Source organism: Vitis riparia, chromosome 6 (assembly GCF_004353265.1).
Source record: "Vitis riparia cultivar Riparia Gloire de Montpellier isolate 1030 chromosome 6, EGFV_Vit.rip_1.0, whole genome shotgun sequence".
Taxonomy (NCBI): Eukaryota; Viridiplantae; Streptophyta; class Magnoliopsida; order Vitales; family Vitaceae; genus Vitis; species Vitis riparia.
This window is the reverse complement of record NC_048436.1, coordinates 18,760,693-18,788,252: the sequence shown is the minus strand read 5'-3', so window position 1 is coordinate 18,788,252 and position 27,560 is coordinate 18,760,693. Positions and strand designations below refer to the sequence as shown.

Genomic DNA, 27,560 nt, shown 5'->3' with positions numbered 1-27,560 from the left:
AGCGAACCCCTGAGAATAAATAAAGACTTGAGGAGAAAAGAGAGGGAAGAAAGAGAGGAGAGAGAGAAAGAGAGAGAGAGGTTGTAATGATTACGTCCTGTACGGGATGATCAATGTGGTTGGCTTGCACGCAGAGAAAGCATGGAGAATTCGAGCACATCTGCAACGGATCATCTCATCTCATTACCCCCACCCCCTCTCTGTGGGTCCCCATCGCGTGCCTTTGCAACTATACGGTGGACCCCATGTTCTCCTCCTATTCTCCCCCCTCCTCTCGCCTTCAAACGACAACATCAAAATATGATTTATGAAAACAAAAACAATATATATTGTTATTCGTGTTTTGTTTTTTTGGAGGTTAGAGCAGTGATGTATGAGAGATGATGGGTGTGGGACAAGGAGTGTGACAGAGCAGAGGGTTCTTCTTCTCCTTCATTGTCCAATATTATTCATGTGTGCCCACTGCCCCACCATGGAATTTCCTTTGCTTTTCTGCCCCCTCTTCATTTATTTGGTCCCCCTTGGACCATTTTTGGAGCTCCATCTTAATCACCAATCCCCACTTTATCATATATTTTTTTTTTCAAATAAGATCGAATTCATCCCCCCCAAAAAAAATGGTTTTCAATATCAAATAGTGATCCAATGAAACTTACCATAAATTATTCCTTGAATTGATGGAAGGGTTTGAAGTTTAGACCTCCTCACCAACTTGTCTAGACTCTATGAAATAATTAAATTAGGTGATGGACGTTGCCTAGATATGACATTGGTGGTAAGGCCTACCTTCAACTTTCCCTTCCATAAAAGGGTCGTGTTGGGAGATCCAATTAAAATAGAATCATCCCATTTTTGTTTTACATGCACTTCTTTTCTTCCTCCTCATGGAAACATTAGATTTCACGAGTATAATAATAATTTCATTATGTGAAAAGTGGGAGTTCCAAGTACAACGTACACAACACACAAAAAACATTAAGAAAAAAAGCATAAACAAAATCATTAGATACTTACAATACATCTCTCTCTTGGGATTTTGATAGAGAGATTTTGATAGAAATGTAGAGTATATTTGTTACCTGTTTTCGAAAAATCGATAAAATTATAATATGCATTTGTTAATTATTTTTTAAAATGATTTTTTGTTTTTTTTTTTATAAAAAAAACTAGAAAATTTAAAAAAAAATCAAATAATATATTTTAATTGTTTTTAAGTGTCTTCACTTATTTTTAAATAATTATTTTAAAAAATAATTATACAAATATGGATAATAATTGAAAATAAAGCTCTCCATATAGAAGTTACTTCTAAAACATATTTAAAAACATAAAAAGTAAGTTACAAATATTTCAAGTTTTCAAACAAATATCCATTTTATAAAATATTAAAAAATAGTTTTCAAAAATTATTCTTAAAAACTATTTTTTTTAAATATGGTAAAATCTAATCTTGGGATTTTAATAAAAATACTATATTATTTTATTTTAAAAATTATTATATATATAGTGACTTAGAAGCCATTCCATGTGAGGTTACAATACATCCTTAGAAGTATTCTAAATAATTTAAATATCTACATTCCACACCAACCTTAATTAGATAATTTGGAGTGTACCAAGAGTCATTGTCTAATAAAAAAACAAAGACCCAACCAACAAGAATCATTGAGTCATACATCCTTTCATCTTAAACAAATCAACAAAAACACATGCAATCCACTCATACCATGATCATTGATTACCCAATAAAACAAACCATCAGACGGCTCACATTCCATGCCCCTTTTTTTCTTTTCTTTTTTTTTTCTTTTTTCTCCTCAACATTGCCATTTAGGGCCAAGATTCTTGGAGTAGTGGCGGGAAAATCAACGTACCAACCAATATTCTAAGCTGTCATAATCTGTCAGAAGTGAAGAAATAATAAACTAACAATGATTGATCCCCACCTGTATATATCTTTGGGATCCTATGAGATTTTCGCTTTCCCAATTGCCTCCTCCCTGTTTCAAATAAATCATTTCATTTAATTTATAAATATTTAAATAATTTGGGGGAAACTAAAGGAGGAAATCGGCCGCAGTGGAGGTTAAGGGTGGGGCCGCGGCACATCATAGGGGGGTCAGTCAAGACGGTTGACCGGTCAAACTTATCAGTCAAATAAAACATTTGAAGAAAAAGCGAAAGTAGGATAGGAAACTGTGCCCGACAAGTATGGTAGCATCGGTGAAGGAAAGAATCTAGACACCCCCTACATTCATATTTATTATTTTCTTTTATTTGCCATCCTTTTATTAAATGGTTTAATTAGGTGCAAAGGGAATTATTTGTTTTGGTGAAATAATTTAATTATTATAAATATGTCTTTTATAAAAATTATAAAAATAAATTATCCATGTTAACCATTTAAATTCTCTAGAAAAATAATTTTTGAACCAAAATTTTCAATCTTGTAGAATTTGAAATTTTATGTGTTCAAGATTTTACTTAAAATCGGTTTGATAGTAATTTTAAAAAATATTTTTAATTTAAAAATATTTTAAAAAATAATTAAGTATTTGATAAAATTTTAAAATTATTTATTGAAAAATCATTTATAGTATGTTTCATATTGATTTTAAAAAGTATTTATAATATTTTTTTATATTTAAAAAATAAGATTATTTTTAAAAGAAATATTTTTATTAAAAACACTTCCAATTAAAAAACTATCAAACAAACTAGAGAAAAACCATAAAATTAGAGTCAATTTGAAAGTAATTTTTATGGAGACGTTTTAAATTTATAATATTTAAAAAAATTATTTATCAAAAAAATTTATGAAATTCGGCAAATACTTATTTTTTTGTAAAGAAATAGTTTCAAGCATTAGGAATTATTTTTTACCCTTTAAAATTACTCTCAAACGGTTATTAATTTTTTTGAAAAATATTATTTTATTGTTTATTGACCATAATTATTAGATTTAGTATGTAGATTTATAATTAGTATGTGAATTAATTTGCGGCAATTAAATAAATATAAATATGATGGTGTGAGAAACAAATGGAAAAGGTGTAAGGAGAGTACGTTGGGAAATCCAAGGAAAGGACGAGCAGGGGAGGGTGATTGGTGGGTGGGTATGTGGGACCCACCAGTCAGATTTTAAGATGGTTGGACCGAACATGTGGCATCAAAATGCGGCTAAAGCGGCAGAGTTGAGAGAGAGAATATTTGAGTTAACGAGGAAAGGAAGAGAGAGAGGGAAATAGAAGGGAGGGTCAAATCAGTGGGTTAGTGGGTGGGGCCCGCTCCCCGCACCCGAAAGTGGGGTATTTGGCATTTGGGTTATCCCCCTTCTCAAGTAAGGGATAATCATCATCACTCCGTTCCCACTGGTTTTGTTATATAATTGGATGGATTTTGACACGTGGAAGATATGATATGGACGTCATGTTTGGAAACGGACCCATTTTGTCCGCTTCCAGGATTGGGGCCCATCCAAGAAACGGTGGTGCTTGGGGATCCGTTACGAGCCGCTATATTACAAAGCTTATGTGTGTTGGTGAGTGGGTAACGTACGTGAACCCCGTGAAGAATGCATGTTGATTGTTGAGGGAGATACGGTGTCGTGAAACACAATGTTCCTCTACCGTCCAGGAGGCCTGTTTGGCTATTTGTATTTTGTATTTCCTTGGCGGTTCATCTTCACCTTGAAGTGGATTTGTAATGGTTACCTTTGGTTCTAGAAAAATATTAAAAAATAATTTTTTTATATTTTATTTTATTATGAAAAAATTAAATATAATTAAAATTAATTAAAAACTTATAGAATACAAGAGAATTAAAATAGATTAAATGAGAACCAAATCTTGCCTGCAAAAATTTTATTTTATAAGCTTAAAAATCCGAAAAAGCCCAAGATTGGGATGGGAGCCCAACAATAATTTTAGCAGATAAATTTGGTTGTCTTATGGGCTGGCCTATATGGAGAGTCTTTCAATTGGGCTAAACCAACGGCTCTAAATTTGATTTGTTTAGGACAGGTGTAAAATGTAATTTACAGATGTGTCGGAACTTTTAAATTAAAAATAAAAAATAAAAAACCACAACACTAAATAGAATTTTTTTTAATATTTTCCTATTTAATTGTTTTTAAATTAAAATTAATATTTTCAAACAACTCTCATTTTCCTCTCTCAATTCTGAAAAATATTAAGGAGTATAATAAAATGTAAAATATTTTTAAAAAATTTAAATGTATTTAAAATATGTTGAATTTATTATTTATTTTTATTTCAAAATTTTCCTTCACATTCGAATATAAAATTGCCTTGTTTGAGATGTAAATGTTTATCCAAGTTTTCAACTTTAGGAGACTAGCCACAAAGGACAGTAAAAAGTCAACGGTTTGAAAGAAGATTGGATAGAAATGAACTTAAGGATCAAGTTGAAATCCTTGGCGTATGCCCTACTCCAAGTCAACGACTTAGAAAATGCTCGGAAGTGGATTTTATAATTGGTTCCATGGAACCTAAGATGGGCTACCGAAAATTTTGACTACAATCACCGAAAGAAGAGTTGTAAGAGTTGTGTGGCCCATCCGATGTGGGCTGGGTGTTAATGTTGAGGGAACCCAACTGGGTCTAAATGAGCTAAACAAAGAACCAATGCACAAATTTGAAAATTGAAAATCAAAATCATTAAAATCGAATTAAAGGAAGTATGAAAGAGGAAAATTAGAGCCTAACTTTGAAATTTCCAAGTAAGGATGATGGCTCATTTGGAATTGATAATTCAAGGCAACAATTTATTTAAGATTTCAAAATGGGAAATGATCATTTTGAACTCAACACATCACTTTTCGGGCAATAATTCATTTCAAAATGACCATCTTCAATTTTGAATTTTTTTAACCAAATCATATACAAAAGTAGAATATCATAATGGTAATAACTTATCTCATGACATAACATGTAAAGTGTAACAAGATTAATTCAAACTTCTAATCCAATAAGCTCCAACTTGAAGACTGAAGCGCAAGTAAAGATTCCTATTTAATGATTAATGAGCATGATGCACTCAAACAACCTGTTCTCACCTTTAACCCACTAAAGTTGCGTATAACTTTAATTTATCTATTGTCGCTACTTTTGTCAACATGTTAACTATATTCTTATTACCTTGTATCTTCACAAGTGTTAGAGGGTGTTTGTTTTTTTAGTTTTTTACTGAAAGCAATTTGTTTTCAGAATTTAGGTTGTTTGTTTTTCTACTTTTTCATAATTTATTATAAATTTTTTACTAAATAGAAAAAATTAAAATATTTAGCTTTTTCTAAATAGAAAAATTGACATATTGATTTTTCTTTACTTTTTAATACTTAATAGAAATAAAATATTACAAAAACAAACAACTTAATATTTAACACTATTACGTATTAAGGTTCTATTTAGAATTAAGTGAAAAAAAACAAAGACCACTTTAATACCCCATCTTCAAGCAAATACTCGATGAAGTGATAACAAAATGTTATATGTTTAGTCCTTGAATAAAATATTGAATTCTTAGTTAGATGTATTGCACTTTGACTATCACTGTGCAATACATTCATCACTTATTTGACTCCCAACTTTGTTGACAAACTCTGCAACCAATTTATCTCTTTGCGAACTTCTATCACAGTCACTCTATTTCAATTGTAGATAAAACAAAATTCTTTTTTGATTGTGAAATCCAACTAATACCAATAATATCTAAAGTGAACACATACTTTGTAGTGTTTCCCTTATGATCTATTTCACCAACATAATCAACATCCATATATCTTTATAATTTCAACTCACTCCTTCTGAAGCATAGACACTTTTATGTGTACTTTGCAAGTATTGAGTATCCATTTCACTACTTCTCAACGCTACTTGCCTAGATTTAACATAAAGTTACTCACAATTTCCACCACATAAACAATGTCTAGTCTCGTGCACACCATAGCATATACCAAACTTCTAGTGACCGATGCATATAAACTTAGCCATGAATTCTTTTTCCTTATTTGCATGTGGGCAATACTCCTTAAGCAACCTAAAGTGATTCGCTTGAGGTGTTCAAACTACCTTAGCATTACTCATGTTGAATTTTTGCAATATGTTCAAGCTTTATGTTAAAAGCAATTGATTTCGATAGAGTTAACTTAATCACACCAAAGGCTTTGCGATTTAGCAAATTTCATTCATTTTCATCCATCAAATATGACTTCTCTCTTAATGGGAGATACCAATCTTTTTGGTATAAATAATCCTTCATCTACATTTTCCAATACCATAAAAAATTTCAATTTTGTATGAACCCTTCTATGATCATATTACTTTCACTCAAACAACAAGTAGTTGAACACATGAAGCTTAGGATTTGCAAACCAGAGCGCTCTAATACCAACTGTGACAATCATATCTCTAGTTTTTCTATATATTTTAGGCTTTAGTATTATCATAATAAATATAATGATCAATAATTAAAACATTTAAACAAATTATATCGAAAGTGTAAATTTTATATTTTAATTTATTTCCTATGTTATGAAGATATTATAATTAACAATTAAATAATTAAATTATTATTTTTTAAAAAAGAAGAAGTTAAAAGTTAAAATCAACTAAACAATATTTTAAAAATAAGATTTTATTATATATAAAATTTATGCCAATATGTTAATAAGTGTGAACTTGTCCTTTCAAAGGAGCTATGGTTTTGCATGGTAGAGAGCTTGCGTATAAGCCGAATCAACCTAACAACATAATGACAAAGTTTGATAAAATTCACCAATATAATTCAAACTTAATATATCTTTAAAAGGTTTAGATTAAGTGTAATCATGTTTAGATCAAATTCGCACCAATAAGATTTAATAAATAGATTGCTTTTGGGACAACCTCTACAAAACAAATTTGCCTTATTTTATAATCATGTTGATTAACTTTATCATAACCATAACTTATTTAATTTACATTTAACTCACTTACATTTTGATTTTAAATAGATTAATTAATTGAACGATAAATATATTAGTGCGGGTGACTAATTATATCAACTTAAACAAGACATAACTCAAACTAACTATTAAATAAGACCTAATTATTAAATAAATTACACAATAACCCGTTTAAGTTGTGTTAGAATTGATATTTTTAATCCAATTATTATTTAAATTGTATTTAAATTGACCTATTATGAGTTTTGACACAATATAAAGATGATCCACCAACACAAATGTTCCCACTAAAGACACCTAGCAACACACCAACCATAACCACCCCTTAAGTTCTCATCAAAATGTAGGTAGTGGAGAACAAGCATCATAATTCGAAGATGGTGGGAGTATTAATGAGAGCCTCTAAGACAACATTTTTAACATGATGGGAAATAGACAAATAGATGAGTTTGATTGATTTAACATTAGACAAATCCTTGTACGGGTTGATTGATTTAAGCCTAGCTCCAACTTTATGCACAAGAAGAAAGAATTGTCACCAAGTAGAATCTCATTTTATCATTGGATAGACATTCATTTCAATTATTTAATATTAGAGAGTAAAATATATAATTATTTTATTAGACGTATAACACATTAGAATTTATTGGAGAAGTGTTTTTAAAAATGGTTCTGAAAAATAGAATAAAAGTCTATATGGAAACTTGAAATGTTTTTACCATATCTACCATGTTTTTAAAAAATAAAATTTGAAATGTTTTTACCATATTTCCCATATTTTTTAAAAAATAATTTTTATTTATAGTATTTTATTTTCAACCATTCTTCATACTTATACAATTATTTTTCAAAACAACTCTAAAAAGAATTTAAAATAACTAAAAGATGTTCTTAAAAAATATTTATTTTCTAATTGTCATTAGGGATAACAATGGATGGGTTTTTTTGGATACCCACCTAGTTTCGTCCCTAATGAGATGATTTGAAATTTAAATAAATGAGTTTAGGATGTGTTTGAAATTTTTTTTAAACCCGGAACATGTTCGAGACGGGTTTGAATATGGTCTTATCCTACCTTACCCCGCCCAAATTATATATAAAATTAATTTTAAAATTTAATTTAATTTAATTTTTTACTTTTAATATAATAATAATAATACTGCTTTTCAATAAAATAAGTTATAAAAAATAATAATATTTTATTTATTTATAAAGTATATTTATTTTAATGTAATTAAACAAATTTTAAAAAATTAAAAAAATTTCAAAAAATAAAGTCAAGTGGAGTGAAGATGAGAATTATTTTAAATAGACGGAGTAAAGATGGAGCAATCCATCCTAAACCAGCCCCATTGTCACCCCTAATTGTAACCCATGTTTGAAAAAAGTGAAATACACATATATTTCAAAATGTGTTTCTGATTAATTGGGTCATGATAAAACTTACATACCAAAGATTTAACATATAGTATGTCCACTCATCACTAATCCTAAATTTACATGTCTTTAATCACCAAAAAGAAAATTATTATGTGTCATACTCATAGCAGTTATAGTTTAAGACACTTGCGATGGTCCAATTGTATCAAATGCTCTCTATCTTTAAGACTTTAAATAAAACTATGACAGGTGCATTCTCATGATTTAGAAATTGTCTTTTAATAAACATAGTTATTAATATAATATTAATCATATCATGTAAACAACCCTTTTACAAACTCCTTCAAGGTCTCTTAGTACAAATAAAAAATTTATTCCAATGAAAAAATAGATAAAATAGTTATAAAAGGCTTCAATTTTCTTTCAATACACATGGAGATTTTCTTTATGTATCATGACGATTTCATTAATTTTTGTGTTTTTTAAGGAAAGAATTAGGGTCTTGATTTTGTTATTGGAAAAAAAAATGTCTGGCAATTGAAAAATGGAAAATGATTTTCTTTTTTTTTTAAAAAAAGTTATTTTTAGAAATTATACTTTACCTATTTTTATTTATTTTTAAAGATTATTTTAAAAAATAATTATATAAATATAAAAATGTGACTAAAAATAAAATACTATATATAAAAGTTATTTTAAAATAATAAAAAATAAGTTAAAAACATTTTATATTTAAATATCATACATCAATTGTTAAAAATTATTTTTAAAATAATTAATCTTTAAATTTTATTCAAAAAAATTATTTTTAAAATTAATTTTCAGATTTTATTTACTTTCCATATTTTTTATTTCCACATAAAATTAATTAATTAATTAATTAATTATGGGTTTGTTGACAAAAGTTCTTATAGTTTATACGCTTCCTCATTATTCAAAACAAAACAAAAATTCTGAACGCTGCCTATCTTGAGCTTCTAAATTCTAATAGCTCTTTGTCCCCTCGAAGCCCAGCGTTTCTCGATAATGGCGGCTTCCTTCTCACGATCTCCCATCACGCCCCTTCACCGCCAAAACAACTGCAAATTCCCGCCCTTGGATCCAATGGCAAGAGTGCACATTAGTACTCCTGGAATATCTTCGAAGCGGCGCTGTAATATCTCTCTGGCCTATGTGCCCAACGGCAATGATGAGAACGCGAAGTCTCGAGAATTGCAGAGAAGTTTGGAAGACTTTCCCTCTGAAACCCTTTCAAAAGGTTCACATTCGCTTCCCAGTAAGAAGATCCCGGAATTTCTTTCTTTGTTTAATTTTTTTTTGTTATGGTTTTTGGTTTTTGAGAGTTCCTGTTTGGTTACCAAGGAACCCGAGGAAAGGAAAGTGTCAGAGGTAGAAAGTTTTGAATGGTCTATTTTTTATGATATTTCGGCTAAGAATTTAGATTTGATTTTGTGAGGAGAGGTGTTCGTTTTCTCCGATCCAGGATAAGGTGAATTTCAAGATTCAAAAAATTGATTTTTCTTTGTCTTTTTCTTCCCCTTTCCTCGACCGCCAAACGAAGCATTGGAGTGTCTGTTCTATGGTTTTTGGGTTTTGTATGTAATTTTCGATTCTGAGTCTGTTTCAGGGCCTTTGTCTTCGACCCATTTGTCTAATAAGCTCTCTGATAGGTCTCGCCTTCGGGTGGCATACCAGGTATTTGATATTAACAAACACATGTATACATACATACGTGTGTGCCCATGTGTATATATTGCAGTTTTGATTGATTAATTGGTTGGTTGTTGTATTGTCAGGGAGTTCATGGTGCCTACAGCGAGTCTGCTGCGGAGAAGGCCTACCCGAACTGTCAAGCTGTTCCTTGTGAGCAATTTGAAACTGCTTTTGAGGTGAAGAATAAATACTCCAATCCTTTACTTTAGAATATAAAATCAGGGAGCGGTTCCGTTCTTCTTCAAGGTGTTACTAAATTGACATTATTTTTCTTATGCAATTTTTATGCATCTATTTATGGTTACCAAATTATATGTACGGTAAGAGATATTCATCTGTGAAGTATTCCTTGTACTTGCACTGGCACTCAAGTCTTTAGAAAACAAGCTATTCCCCTCCATTAATTGTGTATACTCATTCAAATCTACTTAATTCAGCTAAGGCTTAGCCTAATATTTTGTATTACCAGTGATAAATTCTTCACTTCCAGTATTATGAGTGATGAATTCACTTTCAGTATAGTACAACGATTTCAATGTGGTACAGCTAAGGAATGAAATTTATTAGGATTTTGGTTCAAGTAGATGTTGCAGAGGGTGTAGTTGACTGGAATACCATTCTCCAGTCGAGGAGTATGATTATCCTCCACCCACTCAGTTTATCCTTCCACCAGAAGTTCTGTTATAATTAGAATGAATTTTTCTTTTTTAAGTTGTAACCCAATTGATGTTCCCTGTCTAGACAACCTACATGCATTTTAAAAGTTAGTGCACCTTTTCCCATTCCCTGATGTTATGAACCAACATTACAATCATTGGTTATGTTGAATTTTGGAACAATCATATGTATCGAGTATTACTTGCCTTCTGAATTCTAGCAGTGTGTGAATCTTCTTTGATGTGTGTACAACCGATGGATTTCACCTATTCTTGTTTTAGTAGTTCAAGTCAGATTGGGATATACATGTCTTGTCAATTTTACAGCACTTTCTGTAACCCTATGGACAAGGGTTAATTGGTGTTACCAATGCAAAAAGAGGGGGAATGGGCTAATGAAACTCTCCTCCATTGTGGGTATATCCGTAGTTTGTAGTAAATGCTTCTTAACTTATTTGGAGTGGCTTGGTTTTGCCTTACTGTACACTTTGATTAGTTGGTGTGACAATATTTTTTGGTAAAGATAGGAGAAAGTGTGGAGGATGGATCCTTTGTGGCTATTTTGGGGAATATGGAAAAAGAAAAAGTGGAAGATTTTTTTACTGGTTGGTGGGGATTTGGAAAAGGTACACCTTCTGAGAACTCTCATTTGTTGCTGAGGTGCTCTTGAGGCATTGGGAAACTTATCTGTATTGGATTTCATGGATAGCTTGTGGGGGGGGTTTAATACCGGTCATTTGGCCATTTTTTTTTTTTTCAATGCCCCTTGTGCCCTTCCCATTTACTTGGGTTGTTATCTACTTTGTTGTCTAGTATATGTGAGTTATTAGCCTAAAAAAGATCTTGTTACCATGCAATGGTTCAACAACTCTTGAAAATCTAGTTATTTTCATATTAAATAACCTCATATATAATATTCATTCTATATCATTGTCATCAGGTGAGTGATTTTGAGTAACTTGAAAGCTTTTAAAAAAGAGTGGGAAATTGTATTCTCATACCGTATAATTCTTTTTAAAAAAGATTATGAGAATGTACGGTTTTGGCACTAATTGAGAAAGAGATATCGGTAAAGTTGGTGATATAGGATTTTTTAAAATTGGCCTCAAGTCTATTTATAAATTATGACTTTGGCTAACATTTTATAGAAAAATGTAAGGATAACATAGGCTTAAAATAATTTGGTGGTTTTGAGGGATTTGAGAACTTAGAGTTGAAAAGAAGGGCGATGAAAGAAGGAAGAGGGAAAACTAAGGAATTATAGCCAAAAGGGGAAGGCTTTGGCAATTGCGCCTATGGTTTTTAGACCATCATGTTCACCAATAAGAGAAGGAATCACACATATCATACAATAATTACAAGGGCTTCAAGATTCCTCTTTGCTTCACATGATTTATAAGAGGACCGCTCATGACAAAGAACCAAGAAATTTAGGAAGTTAAATTTGGTGCCAAGCAACACAGGCACCCATGTGGCTAACAAATGGGCCCACAAAACAATACCTAAAATGTGGACATTGCAACTAACCTACTGGCTGGGCAAAGAAGTGGAAATGACCAACATAACCCAGAATCAAAAAGTAAAAGCATGATAAACTGATAAGAAATCAAAGTTTTTTTTTAGATTCCATAATGTTCGATTGGATTTGTAATAAGCCCAATTTTCCATATTCCAGTTTGAATTATGTTTTCTCTTTCTTGGCCTTGCTGAATCTGCTCAGATAAAAAAGGTGGTTTGTTCATGTGGAGATAAGATGTTAGAAGAATAAGAGCAAGAATATTTAGTTAAAGCTGAAGGTCCAAGGAGAATTAGCTGAAGTCCAGGAACTGGGGTTGAGGCTTTGGAAAGTGAAAAAATAGCCTATGGTTCACGAGAAATTGTGGTTCTGGACAAAGCTGAATGGAGAAAAAGGATAGCTCCATGGAGTTGGTATCATCAACTTGAGCTGTCTTGAAGTTAAGTGTGGTTGATAAAATAAGTTCTTGACTTAAATAGTTTTCAGGATTCTTTACATGTTATTTTACCAATTGGACTGCTTCAGCCAGTGTGATGTCAGCTGGATTTTCCCATGTTATCCTGGTTGGTAAGAAATTAAACCCATCGCTATTAATACATCATCATGTTCCAATGCTTTTCTATTATGGGTAACAAACAACTGTAGAGGAGATTCGTCAATCATGATCTGAGTCTCAAGTTTAAGAGATTATGAACAGTGCTTGAAAATGTGAGAAGGATCCCTGAAAACCCTTCTTACTTTCGTCTAAGGCACCATTTAGTGCAGCCTTTCAGAACTCTGAGAGCTCTTTTTGCCTGCTAAACGAGCTTCATATGGAGCTTTACTACAACCAAAGTACTATGAAGTTGAAGAGTACTATGAATTGTTTCTTTTGAGTCAAGGTTCCCTTTATGGTTTGACAATCATTGCAATAGTAACAATCTTTATGAATTGTTATCTTTTGCGCAAATTGTGTTTAATTTGTAATTATTTTTTAGTCTTGTTGAGCTTCTTCTATATAGGAAATATCAGACTTGAGCGTTGAGAGTTTTAGTTGTACACAACTATGGTTTTAAGCTGTCTCAATACTTGAAAATGGCATTAATTTCAAAATGCCCATTGCAATGGATATCTTGTCTCCTTTACTGGCATACTATGATAGTGTATTTTCCTACTTTTTTACTGCAGGCTGTTGAAAGTTGGCTTGTTGATAGAGCAGTTTTGCCAATTGAGAATTCTCTTGGGGGGAGCATTCACAGGAACTATGACCTTTTACTTCGCCACAGGTTGCATATAGTTGGGGAAGTAAAGTTTGCAGTCCGACATTGCTTACTAGCCAATCATGGTGTTAAAGTTGAAGACCTCAAGAGGGTTCTTAGCCATTCTCAGGTATGTTGCACTCTGATCCTTCACTCATTTTCCCTATTATTTCATGAAACATGCTTAAAACTTGGTCATATTTCAGGCTCTTGCTCAGTGTGAGAACACACTAACAAAGTTGGGATTGGTCAGAGAAGCAGTGGATGATACTGCTGGTGCAGCTAAGGTAAGCTTAAAGTTGGTCAGTATGGAAAGTAATTTGATAGCTCTTTCAAGTCTTGAAGCTGAAGATGCTTGGTGAAATTTACACGATGTGATAAAAGAAAGGGGAAATCATCGTGCTTGTCAAGTCTCTTGTTTAAGGGGGCAACTCAGCAGATTATAGCAGGATGAAGGTCAACACAAGCCCAACCCCCTTCACCCGGATTGTGGGAAAAGATAATCTTATCCTTTCACCATGGAGGCTTGAAAGGCTAATTCATTCTGATTAACTTGAAAGGCATAAATGTTTAATTCCCTTGGATTGTGACAATTTTATATTGGAATCTTTGGATCCAATGATTATGTTTCTACTAAAGGGAACTATATATGACTTGTTGAACTACTTATGACTTGTTTATGATTGTAACCCTCTTGAAATTGCTTCACATGTAGTTTATTGCTTTCCACAAACTGAAAGATGCGGGAGCCGTTGCAAGCTCTGCTGCTGCAAGGATCTATGGTTTGAAAATACTTGCTCAAGACATTCAGGTTTTTATCTGAAATTTTGGTGTTATTAACTTGGATTAATTGTAGATATTCACTCATATGCCTTACATTCTACAGGATGATTCTTATAATGTTACTCGATTTCTTATGCTGGCAAGGGAACCCATAATTCCTGGCACAGACAGGCCATTCAAGGTTAGACCTTTCATGATACAAAACCTTCAGCTATCGAAAGGATGTCATTATCATTCTTTTTCGATTATCTGTTCCTTTTTTCATAAATTGGATTTTTCTAATGTATGCTGCTATTTATTTCTTAGACAAGTATTGTTTTCTCATTGGAGGAAGGTCCTGGGGTGCTTTTCAAGGCACTTGCTGTATTTGCCCTAAGGCAGATCAACCTTACAAAAGTATGTTGTTTTTTTGCAATGAAATTGTTGTCACTTTGTCTTGCAGTTTAGCATGTAGAGCTGTAACTCGAGTATTTGTGCTGATAGAGTTCGCTATTTATTTCTCTTAACCAGATTGAAAGTCGTCCATTGAGGAATCAGCCTTTGCGAGCATCCAATGATACCAATAATGGGAGTCCAAAGTAATTACAAGGAACATCTAAATTGCATTACCTTTTTTAGACCACGAATATATATATTTGAAATGGGATCTATCTTGTAATAGTACATCAATTACTTCACAGGTTTGAACATTTCTTTTTCCTCACTACCCCTTTATATTCCCATGCAGATACTTTGATTATCTTTTCTATGTGGATTTTGAAGCATCAATGGCCGACCAAAATTCACAGAATGCCCTCAGGCACCTGAAGGTGTGGCTCCTATGGATTTCATTAACTAATTCTTCATAGGAAATAAAGCTTAACTCTACAGGATATGAATTTATATGCTTCCTTGGCAGGAGTTCGCTACATTCCTGAGAGTGCTAGGGAGTTACCCTGTGGACACTAGCATGATATAACTGATTATTAAGCCTGGTAAGAACCCATCATCTGGATAAAATTTCAAGAAGATGTTTGGCAGACTTCCATTCATGCATGGTGATTCCAAGATGAATTAAAACCTATTCATTGTATCATGTAGGATTCAGTGCTTGAGTTCAGTTATGGCATGTTACATTGTAAAGGTATTTCTTTCTTTTGTTTTATTGTTTGAGTTTAAATAGAAACAACAAATTCATTGTATTCAGTTGGTGAGTGCAAATCATTCCAAAATACTCAAATTATGAGCAGAAGTAGAAAAGTATTTTCAGCTCCTTCAAAGAAGGTAAAAAAAATCTAAACCAGAAGAAACCTATTGATTTGCTCCTTGTTTGATTAGCTGATCTGCAACTTGATTAGCTGAGCACCAATCCAAGAGAAAAAGCATCCCCACTCTACCAATCTCTATAATTTTGCAAAGCCAAGCTTAGCCACAAGCCTCTCTTATTGTTAAATATCAATTTATTTATGGTGTACATGGTTGGTGGTGTTTGTTTTTTTACTTAATTCTAAATAGAACCCTGATGCTTAATAGTGTTAAATATTAGGTTGTTTGTTTTTGTAGTATTTTATTTCTATTAAGTATTAAAAAGTAAAAAAAATCAATATGTTATTTTTTCTATTTAGAAAAAGTTACATATTTTGGCTTTTTCTATTTAATAAAAAGTTTATAATAAGTCATAAAAAAGTAGAAAAACAAACAACCTAAATTCTAAAACTAAATTGCTTTCAGCAAAAAGCCAAAAAAACAAACACCACCTAGTCTCTAGAACCTTCTGATTTAGAGGTTCTCTTGCTCCAGAGTCATGTCTCCACTCTCATGCATTGGATTCCTCTCTCAACGTTGCCACAATAGATTGGCAGAATTTTCTGAACACACTGCCCTAGATGAATGCACAGTCCATCCTCATCAATTTTTGGAGCTACTTTGGATGATATGTGTTCAATTAGTTGAAAATCGAGAAAAAGAAAGTAGCGAAAAGTTTCAAAGAACAACCTGATAAGTAACTAGTGTTGTAAGATTATTTGTTGATGTCATGGTTTTTATTAATGAGACTTACTTAGCTTTGTTTGTAAATGATGAGAAGAAATTCAAACAAATGATAATTTCAGATATAGAATCAAAGATTTTAGGATATTGATGGTGTAAGTAAATAGGACACTTTTGGCAAACCTATTAGCCTCCTGATTGGCCAACTCAGGTGTCCAGTTCAAGAACCCACCATCCTCTCCCTTCCATGTGTTGACACTGGAAAGGCTTCAATGCGCTAAATCAACATAGATATTATTGGCCTGTGTTTGTTGAAATGTTTGTCAACATGTCATGTTTGTTTTAAATTTCTCCCACAGTTGTAATTTTCTATTTTCCACAAAAAAAAATATTAGCATATATTGATATGTATTGCTACAATGTTTTTACTGTTTTATTCGGATTATGCTGGCATTCCCTCTCTGATGCTCATGGCTTCTCCTTTGTCATGCTAATGCAGATAGTAATTACTGATGTATCAAGAAATGAAGACTCGTGTTATATAGATTTGTTTTTCTCCATCAATCGTTTCTTATAGATCCAACACAACCATGAAATACAGAATCTGGGCTAACATCTAATCTAGTTATGCAATTTGTCTTTCCCCGTTTTCCTTATCTTTTCAATGTAATTACTGGACGTAGTTGTGACACATTAAATGAGTTTAAGGTTATTTTTATAATATTTGTGTATCTGTTTTTACTTTGATTGATCTTGTACGTGACTTGAAATGAGAAGTTTAATGCTTATCAGTGGCCGCTCAGGCACGGTTTTGCACCTAAGTGTAGGTCATTGTCACATTCGGTGGGTAACACAATCATAGTAACTTCCTTTGGAGCAAAATTTTGCTTGTTTTGCACCACTGATAATGTATAATTGTCAAATTTGGTGTTTGATAGCTTATGCTTCAAGTATGATAATACAAAAATCTACTGTTCTTGGAAAGATTTGATTTTGCTCCAGCTATGATGCCCTTGCAAAGATGAGTGAAAATTTACAGGCAGAGAACTTTTGCAAGTTAATATTTTCAGCCAAAAAATTACCCAGATTGAGATTATCATGGTCATTAGACAATTCTTCGTAGATCGAAAGATTTTTCATCTTGGAACATGAAAGTTGATGGAGTTAAAAATGATTTTGAAAGTTAAAGCAAGCCTTAAAAGCCCATCAGTCTGGACGTAACTTCATATAGAATTCCAACCGCTAGCATTATTCTTCACCATGGAGATAGCCATTACAATATATGAGAGATGGTGTTGAAGGACTGAGAATATACACCCAGTTTCTTTTTAACGTCAAGTAACTTTGAACAGGTACAGGCATTGTTATGCAATCCATGTATCTAATCGTTAAAGTTGACTCCAGTATGGGACTCTAAAACAGAGGATGAAACGCTAAGGGAGAAACCCCACCTTCCCCTGTCGAGGTTCAAGGCACACACTAATGTTCTGTTCAAGATTTTCAAACCTCGTTTATTTCTTTCCTTTGGTTCCTACCTCGATGTACATGCTTTACTGCAAATTTCTAATGAGCCCTAGCATTTCGCTTCGCAAATCAGTAACAGCAGATGAAGTGACCTGCTCCTTCACAACAGAAAACCACAAGCCTTCTCCGGGCTGTCCACTTCCATACCAGCAGCATATAGCCTTTGCAGTAGCTGCAACATACAGGCCACAATCATAACAATTCGCTTGCTGTGGTGAATCTTTGCATTCTAGATACTGGGCTCTAGAAGAGTTTGAGTTACCCATAAACCCCACAACAGCCTTGTAAAGCTTTCTGGCATGGGCCTCGTTCAGCCCTCCACAGCTATCATGATGCACAAATACATTTGCATTTTCCTCAAATGCAAGCAAACTCCAATGTGTCCCACCTTCTGCCTGTTCTACATCATCATTGTTATTGATTGGGAAGATTACCAGTTTCTTCTCAGATAATTTGAGGGGTTCTATAAAATCTCTGAGGGATCCAGTGTCTGGGCAATTCATTATCCAGAAGGCAATCGAAGGTGGCACCAATGAGATGTCTGGAGAAGGATAACATGAGGTAAGATAACTGAAATAGAACTCGATTAGTCGATCATTCAGAAAGCGTGGACCACTAAGGATGTCCAAATCTGATCGCCTAAGTACAACATCATTGTAGCTGAGAATCATATCATCCGCCCAGGATTTTCCCATGTTGCAGATGTCAACAGCTATTCCTGGATCTTATCAAAAGAAGAAAACAGATATTCCTGCAAAATCAAATTTCAAACCAAATTACATCACTTTCACCTTGGACAGAGTTCTGGATTCTGAAAAGTAATATAAAGAACTTGGATTATTCATTTGAGTGTAGAACTTCATATGGCATCCAAGCTGTCAAATATATCATTAAAACATCTCAGTTTTATTCAAATTTTCAGGGGGGAAAAAGGATGACCTTAATGTTTACACAATACATCATTTCAATAATTAAAGGTAGTTAAACTAGCAAGGATTTATCAATAATGTTAGAAAACACAAGGATATTTGTTTCCTGCATCTTGAACACATTTCATGGTGCCTCTCATCATTACTCAGTGACTTCAAATTAGTGCCAATGCTTGGTATAATTTAATCTTGTAACATATTATGGTCAAATTTGTTCAACTCCTGATCAAATTTGCACCACCAGCAAAAGAGAATGCATGTGTTGGTCTATATAATCCTTGTAATATCTTATAAGTCTTCAAAGCATAATTCTTCAAAGCTTGAGTTTATCAATTTTTCTCCTAGTTTCTAGGTTAGTTGGGACACACAAGTTGCAGTACCTTCTTGCAACTTCTTGAAGCTTATGTGCACAGTAAATTGACTTATGAACACAGTTTAGAAGAGATTGGCCTTTTTCCTCCAACTTAAATGCAATCTAAATTAGTGAAGGGACAATGAAAAACTGAAAGGATTCCCGTACATGGGGGGAGCATGGCCTGCTTTTATCTATTAAAGGTGTTAATTCAAACAGAAATCCAGAGGGAAAAGCATGTAACTTAAAAATCATTATGTGATTTCATCGGAAACAAGTGGTGTCCAGCAAAAGCTCAACTAATAATTACTATAATGTCAATGCCCAAATGGCCCAACCTATGTAGGGAAAGGAAGTGCTTGCATTTAGGAGGCTAAAGGCTTAGAGTGTGTCTCCAATAGTATAACCTAACTACCATAATAAGACTAAATTGATTAAAGGCAAATAAACTCCATAGCAGATCGAAGTATTTATAAAATAGCCTTACAACTATAATATACAATCAAGGTTGAAATTATTCTTCTTTTTTTGGGGGACAGATTTGAATTTTCCCCCTTTAGAAAACAGGGTAGAAGATTCAGCAAGTAATAATTTCATTTTCCTAGAACTTTTCAGGCTAAATTTGCAATTGGAAACTCATAATACACTCTAGTTCAATTAACTTGTGTTAAAACTACTTCAAAAATGAAAATTGTAATTTTCTTGATAACTAAGCTTCTATTAAATTATTTCAAGGTTCATGATAGATGAGCAATTATGTCATAACTGAATCATGAACCATGTGAGAAGGCTACTGCAATCCATTGCTCTGGTGACATGCACAAACCAAAAATAACAAAAACCAACTTCATAGAAAACAATCCTAGGGCTCAACTTATTGTAATCTACTTTAGCTTCAAGTTATGTCATAGCTGAATCATGAACCATATGAGATGGCTACTCCAATCCATTGCTCTAGCGACCCCACAGACCAAAAACAACAAACGCCAACTTCATAGAAAACAATCTTAGGGCTCAACTTATTGTAATCTATTTCAGCTTCTCCCCTGATCATATTTCTACACATAAGATATGATTACTAGGGCAGATGATGATGAAAATTCTAGTTATTAGTTCTAGCAAACATTGTCTGGAACCCTAGGATCCTGACGAAGATGAGTTTCTTTACATGGGAAGTAGTTTGGAGAAGGATTTTGATGTTAGATCAACCCAGAAGGAGGGATGGATATCACCAAACAGATGTTAAAAGTGTGAAGTGATGAATAATTGGTTGATCGTAATATCCTTCATTGCTCTAAAGCCAGAGGCCCAGAATTTTGTGGCAGTTGGTTTATTCTTGTTTTTTCTTTGGAGCGCACATGTATACTTCTTGTATACTTGGTGTAGCCTTTTTTTTTGCTCTTTAACTTATATTGCTCTTTTGCCTAACAAGTAAAGAAATAAATAAATAAAAGGTTTTATTGATTGGCTAAGCCCCAAGTAAGGGAGAGAGTTTGTTTCTTGTTTCTATCTTCTATTTGCTTGTTTGGTGCACCTATTTCTTAGGTGCTGTTAATATATTACTTGATGACTATTAGAAAAAAAGGAAAAAAAGAAAAACCATAATAACACAAATGTCTTAATCTGAAAGGTGTCAAATGGGAAGGGAAAACGAAATAGCTTCTTTAAGAAACACCTTGATTGACCTCCCATAAGATCCTCCTAACATCATAGCTGTTTTGACTGGAAAAGAACACCATACACATCAACTACCACAGAAAGACCACTCTGAATCAATTAAGAGGATTTGCAGTGGTCACTGTTGCGCATCACAAATATTCTCAAGCATTATTGAGTCCCAAATTAGGGCTCTCCCAAAAAATATTTATCGTTATTTCTATTTTGATAGGTAAAGAAGATCGTATCAAGCGCGCCTAGCAAAAGGGCGCACAGAAGTATACCAAAAATGTTTATCCTTACTGATTTGAGATGATGTCAGTTAAGCAGAAACTTGTTTGATGGTTGCAAGAAACAAATTGGATTGTAAACCCTAGATTAATAAGAAAATACAACACAACTTTGAATATCCTTTTTTTTTTTTTTGTATAATCTTGGTTCCAACAACTAAAAAACTCGTCTGAATAAAGACAACCGATTGAATTACGCAATACATATTGAATGCTGTCGACAAAGATTTGCGACTAATCTTGAACTACTAACACAATACAACACATTTGGTTGCAGAGAAAACTAATGAAAATCAAAGAAAACCTTGAATAGCATGCTTCATGATATTTTACCTCCAAAAAGTGAAAAACTCATTTCAAGAAGCGCGCTACACTGTTGAACTGAAGTTCTTTGTTTCTCGGCAACCAAACGGGAAACAAAGAAATACAAAATAAACATAATTCAACCAACACAGGAATAAAAAATAATACTTCGAATATCGAATTTTAGGGCTTTGAAGTGGTTTTTAAGAGTAAAGATTCGTAGGAGAGACTTACAGATAGAGATGAAGAAATCGTCGTACTACAGAGAGAAGACTGAGCGAAGGATCTTAGAGAGAGAATGAGAGAGAGAGTTATCTATATATTATTCTGTACATACGAGAGAAATGCCTGTGAGCTGTAAGCCTGTGACAAACGCCGCCCACTCCGTTTCGACTTTCGAGAAAATCCATTCCATATCGAGTCATCGACTCTCTCCCCGATGAAATTAATAAAATTATATTATAATTTATAACTAATATTTAATATTTAAGATAATAAATAATAAAATTAAGTTTAATTATAAATTAATAAAAAATAATATATTTATATATAATTTGAATTTTAACTAATTAAATTTTATTACTTATTTAATTATTATAATAAACATAAATTTGTTAATAAAAAATAATTACCAAATCTCATTAAAAAATAGATTAAAAACTACTAAATATAGTCATTTAAATCTTCTTGAATATTGTTTTTAATTAAAAATAATATTTTAAAATATTAAGACCATCAAATGTTACATTTCACATCTTTTTAAATATTGATTTTAATAAGGAATAATATTTTTAGGAAATAAAAAAATTATAGAATAATAGTATTTTCAATCCCCGTGATTTTAACTAATTACAAGGCTTAAGTATTCAAATCGTCTAATTCCAATCCTTTCTACGGTTTTTTTCTAAGAAATATGCACTAATGGTTTAGAAAAAAAAAATTTCCTTAAGATTATGAAAAAAAACTCTAAAGTATAATACTTATAAATTTGATTGAAAAATGAGTCATAATAATATTTAAAATCAAACTTTGTAACATCTTTAAAAAAATGTTGACCACCAAATTATCAACTTTATATTACAAATATTTTTTTAACTAAATAAATTGTTGTTCTATTTGTTACACTATAAATACGACGACAATCATAAATATTTAGATCCTTAAATAGCTTTCAAATACCCTTTATTAGTAAAATACTATAAGTATAAATATTGTTTTTTTTTATTGTAATAATTTGTTACTATTATTGAGCCATCTTCGATATTTAGGTTTAAGAACTCATTATTCTTGACCAATAACGTGTCATCTCTTAAAATCACACATTTCACACTGATTATTGAAACACTGCCTATATGCCTTCTTGCTACCATTTTTATAGTTCTATTAGAGTTTATAATAACACATACTAATGCACTTTATTATCTATCCTTAAACCATCAAAATTTAATTTGAATTTTTCATTAATTTGATAAATCCAATGAATCAATTTTGTAATCATTCAAGTGACATCATGTAATTCGTTATGAAGATAAAAGTTAATCATATAATTCTATAAATTTTGAAAGTTTAAGATAACTTTCTCAATAATGATAAGTTGATTGGATTGGATCTTCCTAAAAAATATATGATCTCCATAAATCCATATATTCCACGAGATGATGACAATCTCTTTTATAGGATGATTGAAAATTTTACAATTAATTTTATAGTTTTTATACATCATTTCAAACCAAGATAGGAAGTCACCTTCATATGAGAAAAGTATAGGACAATTATGTTTAATGTGATCCAAAATTCTTTGAACAAATGACAATATTTTAAAATATGATAAATATTATAATTATAAAAATGACACGTGTTTGTAATTTTCAACCTTCTAACAATTAAAAACTCACAAGTAGATAAGACATCTATAATAATGAGCCTTAAGAAAAACTTCATTTTTTGCAATATTTAGTTTTCAAATCCAATGCATAATTTTGGATCTAGGGTATGCCAAAAGCTTTTCTCATTACCCAAGTTGTTGACTTAAGGACAAACTTACCATCTTTAAAAAAACCTCAAAAAATCGTATCCGTAATAAGGAAGGGATAAAAATTGCTTTGAGGGGAGGAATGACGAAATAAAATGGAGATTCCACTCATTGGTACCTTGATTTATAAAATCATCACTTTCACATCCCAATTGATTTAATGTCTACAATTTTCTTCCACAAAAGAAATAAAAGACAACATATAAATCCAATGTTTGTCCAAAAGCAAACTTTTCTACCATCACTTATATACTATTTAAGGTAAACTCCAATATATTTTTTTATAATTAATGACTTTTTTCCACATGATAGAATCTCCTTTGTTTTTGGACATCCTAAAGAAATTATTGTTTTTAATATATTTATCATTTGTAATCCTGACCCTAATACTATCATTATCTGTGAGATTTTTCACCATAATTTAGTAATTAATGTTTTGTTAACATCTACGTTACTCTTGATTCCTATACCTTATTTAGATTTAGGTGTACTGTATACATACCTCATCCTCGACTATTAAAGAAAACCTCTTAATATCATTAGACACTATATCTGGTAATCATAAGGAATTCTTATTAATTATATATAAGATTCTAATATATATTTAAGTTTAAAATAATTCATAATGTGAAGAGGAAGCTCTTCAAATTAAACTCTATTAAAACTTTGAAATGAAACAAGTTTTGCTAACCTCCTTTTTGTAGTCCCATGAATATTATTAAAAATTTGAACAAAAGGCTAAAGAAAGTTCACAAGTTGACCAAAACAAAAATTATGCAAAATACTATTAATAATGGAACAAACATAATGAGAGACTTTAGTGTAGTGCCACCAATAGAAATGGCCCTAGTTGTCTTATGTTGAATTGATCAGTGCCACCAACTGAAAGGGCCCTAGTTGTCTTTGGAGCCCACAATCATGTGGGTGATCAAATCCTTTATGGGAATTTGCACAAAACTCCATGAACTCCAATAATTTAATGCGTTGAAATAATCGTTTTTAAGAGGTGATAGTGACCACTTAATAAAGTTTATCATTCTTTGATGTTACGAGCATTGACCGAGTACAAAGAGTAAAATAATCAAGATCTGTCTTAACATTTTATCTAACCGTACCCTGGTTATGCCGGTAAGTGTAACGGTAGCCTATTTCTGAATTCTGACCTACCGAAAGTCTGACTTGTGGGCGTGGATTTGGGTTAGACGACGAGTCAACTCCAATTGGTTGGTTTGGACATCCGGTTAGTCCACTCATTTATTGGAATAGTCTTTTCAGCCGAGGCATTTAGTATTAGAATTTATAGTATGAACAGAGCATTAACTGCGTCGGATTCTTCATTAACTCCCAGCCTTAAAAACTGTTTTTTTAGCACCGAGAGCAGCCTTATTTGATTGTTCTACATTTTTTATATAAGCCACGATGCCTTGTTTACCAAACAACCACTTTGGACCCGGTCCATCATATAGCATGCGACATGTCTGATTAAAAAATTCATTCACCCGAGCTTTTGACTATTTCGATATTATCCGAGGTAAGTAAAAATAAAAGTGAAAATTATAAGAAAGATATTTTACGAAAGGTTAAGACAATGATATGAAACTGTTTTCCAGTCTAAGACACTTTTAATATTTTTAATATTTAAAATTTTTCATAATTCAAATATTAAAAAGGTAAGAAACGATTTTTAGAATCACTTTTAAACACGATCTTAATTTATTGAGTTTTTTTAATTAAATAAAAAAATCATATCACTTTATTAGGTTTTTACAATTGTTTTTAATTTAGGTTTTTTACCGTTATTTTTTGTTTTTTTGTTAGGATATTTGGTTATGGTTGTTGTGAGATTTTTGGATGAAGTTTTTTAGTGGTTTTTTTTTTATGAGAGGTTATCAACATTTTAACTAAAATCTTAATTTTAATCCATTTTTTTTAAATAAAACATAAACAATCATAGTTAAATTGTTTAACCCTAATTAAATTATTTTTAAATAAAACTTAATATTGGTATAATCCAAGCCATTAAAATCAATTTATTTGTAAATGAACTAAAAGTTTAATCTTGCTTAAATTATTAGTAAATAAAACTTAGATTATGTTTGATAGTAATTTTAGAAAACGTTTTTACTTTATAAAATCAATGTCAAACGGGGTTTTAATATGATTGAGAACTAAAACTTAGTTAAACCTTTTATAAATCAAACTTGATTATAGTGTAAATTAAATGAACATTTTTATTGAGAAATTTATCTTTATTAAAATTGTAATAAATAAAATGGTTAAAAAAAGGTGAAGTGATGGTATATAAATGTATTAAAGTATTATTGATAAAATAAGTGAGGAAATAATGTTTTTGAAAATAAATAAAAATATGGTCATTTCTCAACAAAATTAAGAAATAGGATTTTTTTAATTATAATTTGATAGTTATTTTGATTTATATGTACGAATAATTCTCATATAAATCAAGAGGCCATCAAGTAAAAATTTAATAATTTAACTTAAAGATGTTAAATATATTTGATAAAATAACTTAAAATTTAATTTAATTTAAAACAATAAGTTAAAATGATAGATTCTTTTATGTCCCTTTTCTCTTATTTCTCTCCCATAATTTTATTTTTACATTTTTTAGTAACTTGGCCAATAAAAAAAAAGATTATCACAACAAATAGTCTAATGTTTACCCAAAGAATTAAGTAACAAATATTAAATTGATAATTTTAGTATAATTTGACCAATTTTTATTTATTTTAATAATTTACAATGAAAATTGAAAATTAAGTCGTATCCATCCAAAAGTGTATTTGATAAAATTCAATACTTAAAGAATTAAGATGATTTTAAGTTAAATCATACTTAATTTTATTAATTTATTAAAATAATTTCATTTAAAATTTTAAATTATTTTATCAAATATATAGCTTAAATTAAGTTAAATTAAATTGCTTTAGGAACCATCCCGTAAGAAAAATCCACCTCTTAACTGAAATTCTGCTAGAAGTCGTTATAACCAAACAGATTGAGAGTGATTGAGAAGCAATATGATGAGGTACGCTTACAAAATTTGGATAGAGGCAAGGCGCATCCCAGGGCAAAGGAGTCTTGGACGTATAAAATTCCTTGTCGTGGAAGCTGAGTTTGCTACATCAAAACCAATGTCTTATTTCTTATGTACTGCTCTGTTGTTATTGATGCAGTGGCATTATACCGCTCTGACCTGTACTCCACTTCATTTATATGTTTGGAAGGATTTATCTTTGTTGCTGTGCCATCAAGGTCAACGTGGCCACCATAAGCCAAAATTGATATTATAAAGAGAAGCTAGTGTTGTAATGGGAAATAAATGGAGGGTTGCAGTGATATTATTATTTTGATGAAAAAAGCATATTATAAAATTTTGATATCATATGTTATAATGAGCAATCGATGTGTATTTGTTGTCTTTATATCTAATACACACATGTGTTTATATTACATGTATTAATTCATCCTCGCAGCCCTGTTTGGGCCATAAAAATATATTTTCATTCAAAACCTTCTTGTATAATTCTCCAAATATTTCATATTAAAAAAATATGAGAAAACTCGTTTGAAAATCGAAACATTACATAAGAGTATGTTTGGTAATGATTTTAAAAATTATTTTTAATTTAAAAATATTTTCATAAAATTTAAAAACATTTTTAAAATTTTGAATTTTTTTTTTAAATTTTGAAAAATCACTTGTAACATTTGATAGAATTTATATTCGAATAGTGCATTTGGTGGCGATTTTATAAAGTATTTATAACATTTTAAATGTTTTATTTTATTTTTAATATTTCAAGTATTATAAATAATTAAAACACATTTTTAATTTATTGGGATATGTACTTAAAATATCTCTAAAAGCATCATCTATATGTTTTTCAATAAAACACTAAGTCTGATTTTTTAAAGTATTTCATAAATTTTATTAAATATTTTACTTTTTTAAAATATATTTTAAATTATAAAAATGTTTCATAAAATAATTAGTTTTAAAATTTTACAAAACAAAAAAGGCTTTATTTAGTTCGAAAAGGAAATTATTTAAAACATTTTATTATCTAAAAAGGGCACGTGGTATTAATTAATTTTTTTTGGAGGTCATTTATGAGTTTATTGAAATGATTAAATGAGATTAATTAAGATATTTTACCATTTTCAAGGGGTTAAAAAAAAAAAGGAGGCTTAGGGAAGCAGCAAAGCGGAGAGATGGGTCTGGTGGACCG

General features: G+C 31.2%; 2 protein-coding genes across 5 annotated transcripts; one reads left to right on the top strand and one right to left on the bottom strand.

Moving 5' to 3' along the window:
* The first annotated feature begins 9,300 nt into the window (after window positions 1-9,300).
* On the top strand, window positions 9,301-17,042 carry LOC117916410 (arogenate dehydratase/prephenate dehydratase 2, chloroplastic). Of its 3 annotated transcripts, none has more exons than XR_004651557.1 (13): window positions 9,301-9,605; window positions 9,975-10,042; window positions 10,144-10,236; window positions 13,400-13,600; window positions 13,677-13,757; window positions 14,186-14,281; window positions 14,357-14,434; window positions 14,560-14,649; window positions 14,764-14,831; window positions 14,981-15,062; window positions 15,152-15,227; window positions 15,334-15,376; window positions 16,721-17,042. XR_004651557.1 is itself a non-coding variant. In XM_034832385.1 (12 exons), the coding sequence occupies exons 1-11, from the start codon at window positions 9,374-9,376 to the stop codon at window positions 15,209-15,211; spliced, it is 1,167 nt and encodes a 388-aa protein (XP_034688276.1). In that variant the 5' UTR covers window positions 9,301-9,373; the 3' UTR covers window positions 15,212-15,227; window positions 16,721-17,042. The 3 variants fall into 3 exon arrangements, 1 of the variants encoding a protein (XP_034688276.1); XR_004651556.1 differs by having other exon boundaries at window positions 9,301-9,623; XM_034832385.1 differs by lacking the exon at window positions 15,334-15,376 and having other exon boundaries at window positions 9,301-9,623.
* Window positions 17,043-17,416: 374 nt separating this feature from the next.
* Window positions 17,417-21,671, bottom strand: LOC117916411 (NEDD8-specific protease 1). 2 transcript variants are annotated; one of them, XM_034832386.1, is made up of 2 exons: window positions 21,510-21,671; window positions 17,417-18,496 (listed from the first exon to the last, which is right to left on the bottom strand). In XM_034832386.1, the coding sequence occupies exon 2, from the start codon at window positions 18,438-18,440 to the stop codon at window positions 17,772-17,774; it is 669 nt and encodes a 222-aa protein (XP_034688277.1). In that variant the 5' UTR covers window positions 18,441-18,496; window positions 21,510-21,671; the 3' UTR covers window positions 17,417-17,771. The 2 variants fall into 2 exon arrangements, with proteins under 2 accessions (XP_034688277.1, XP_034688278.1); XM_034832387.1 differs by lacking the exon at window positions 21,510-21,671 and adding an exon at window positions 21,306-21,413.
* Between the last annotated feature and the right edge of the window lie 5,889 nt (window positions 21,672-27,560).

Coding starts and splice junctions, on each gene's coding strand:
- LOC117916410 (XM_034832385.1), top strand. CDS start 9,374: ATGGCGGCTTCCTTCTCACGATCTCCCATCACGCCCCTTCACCGCCAA. Junction 14,282..14,356: donor TACTTGCTCAAGACATTCAG/GTTTTTATCTGA, acceptor TACATTCTACAG/GATGATTCTTATAATGTTAC. Junction 14,435..14,559: donor GCACAGACAGGCCATTCAAG/GTTAGACCTTTC, acceptor TTTATTTCTTAG/ACAAGTATTGTTTTCTCATT.
- LOC117916411 (XM_034832386.1), bottom strand. CDS start 18,440: ATGGGAAAATCCTGGGCGGATGATATGATTCTCAGCTACAATGATGTT.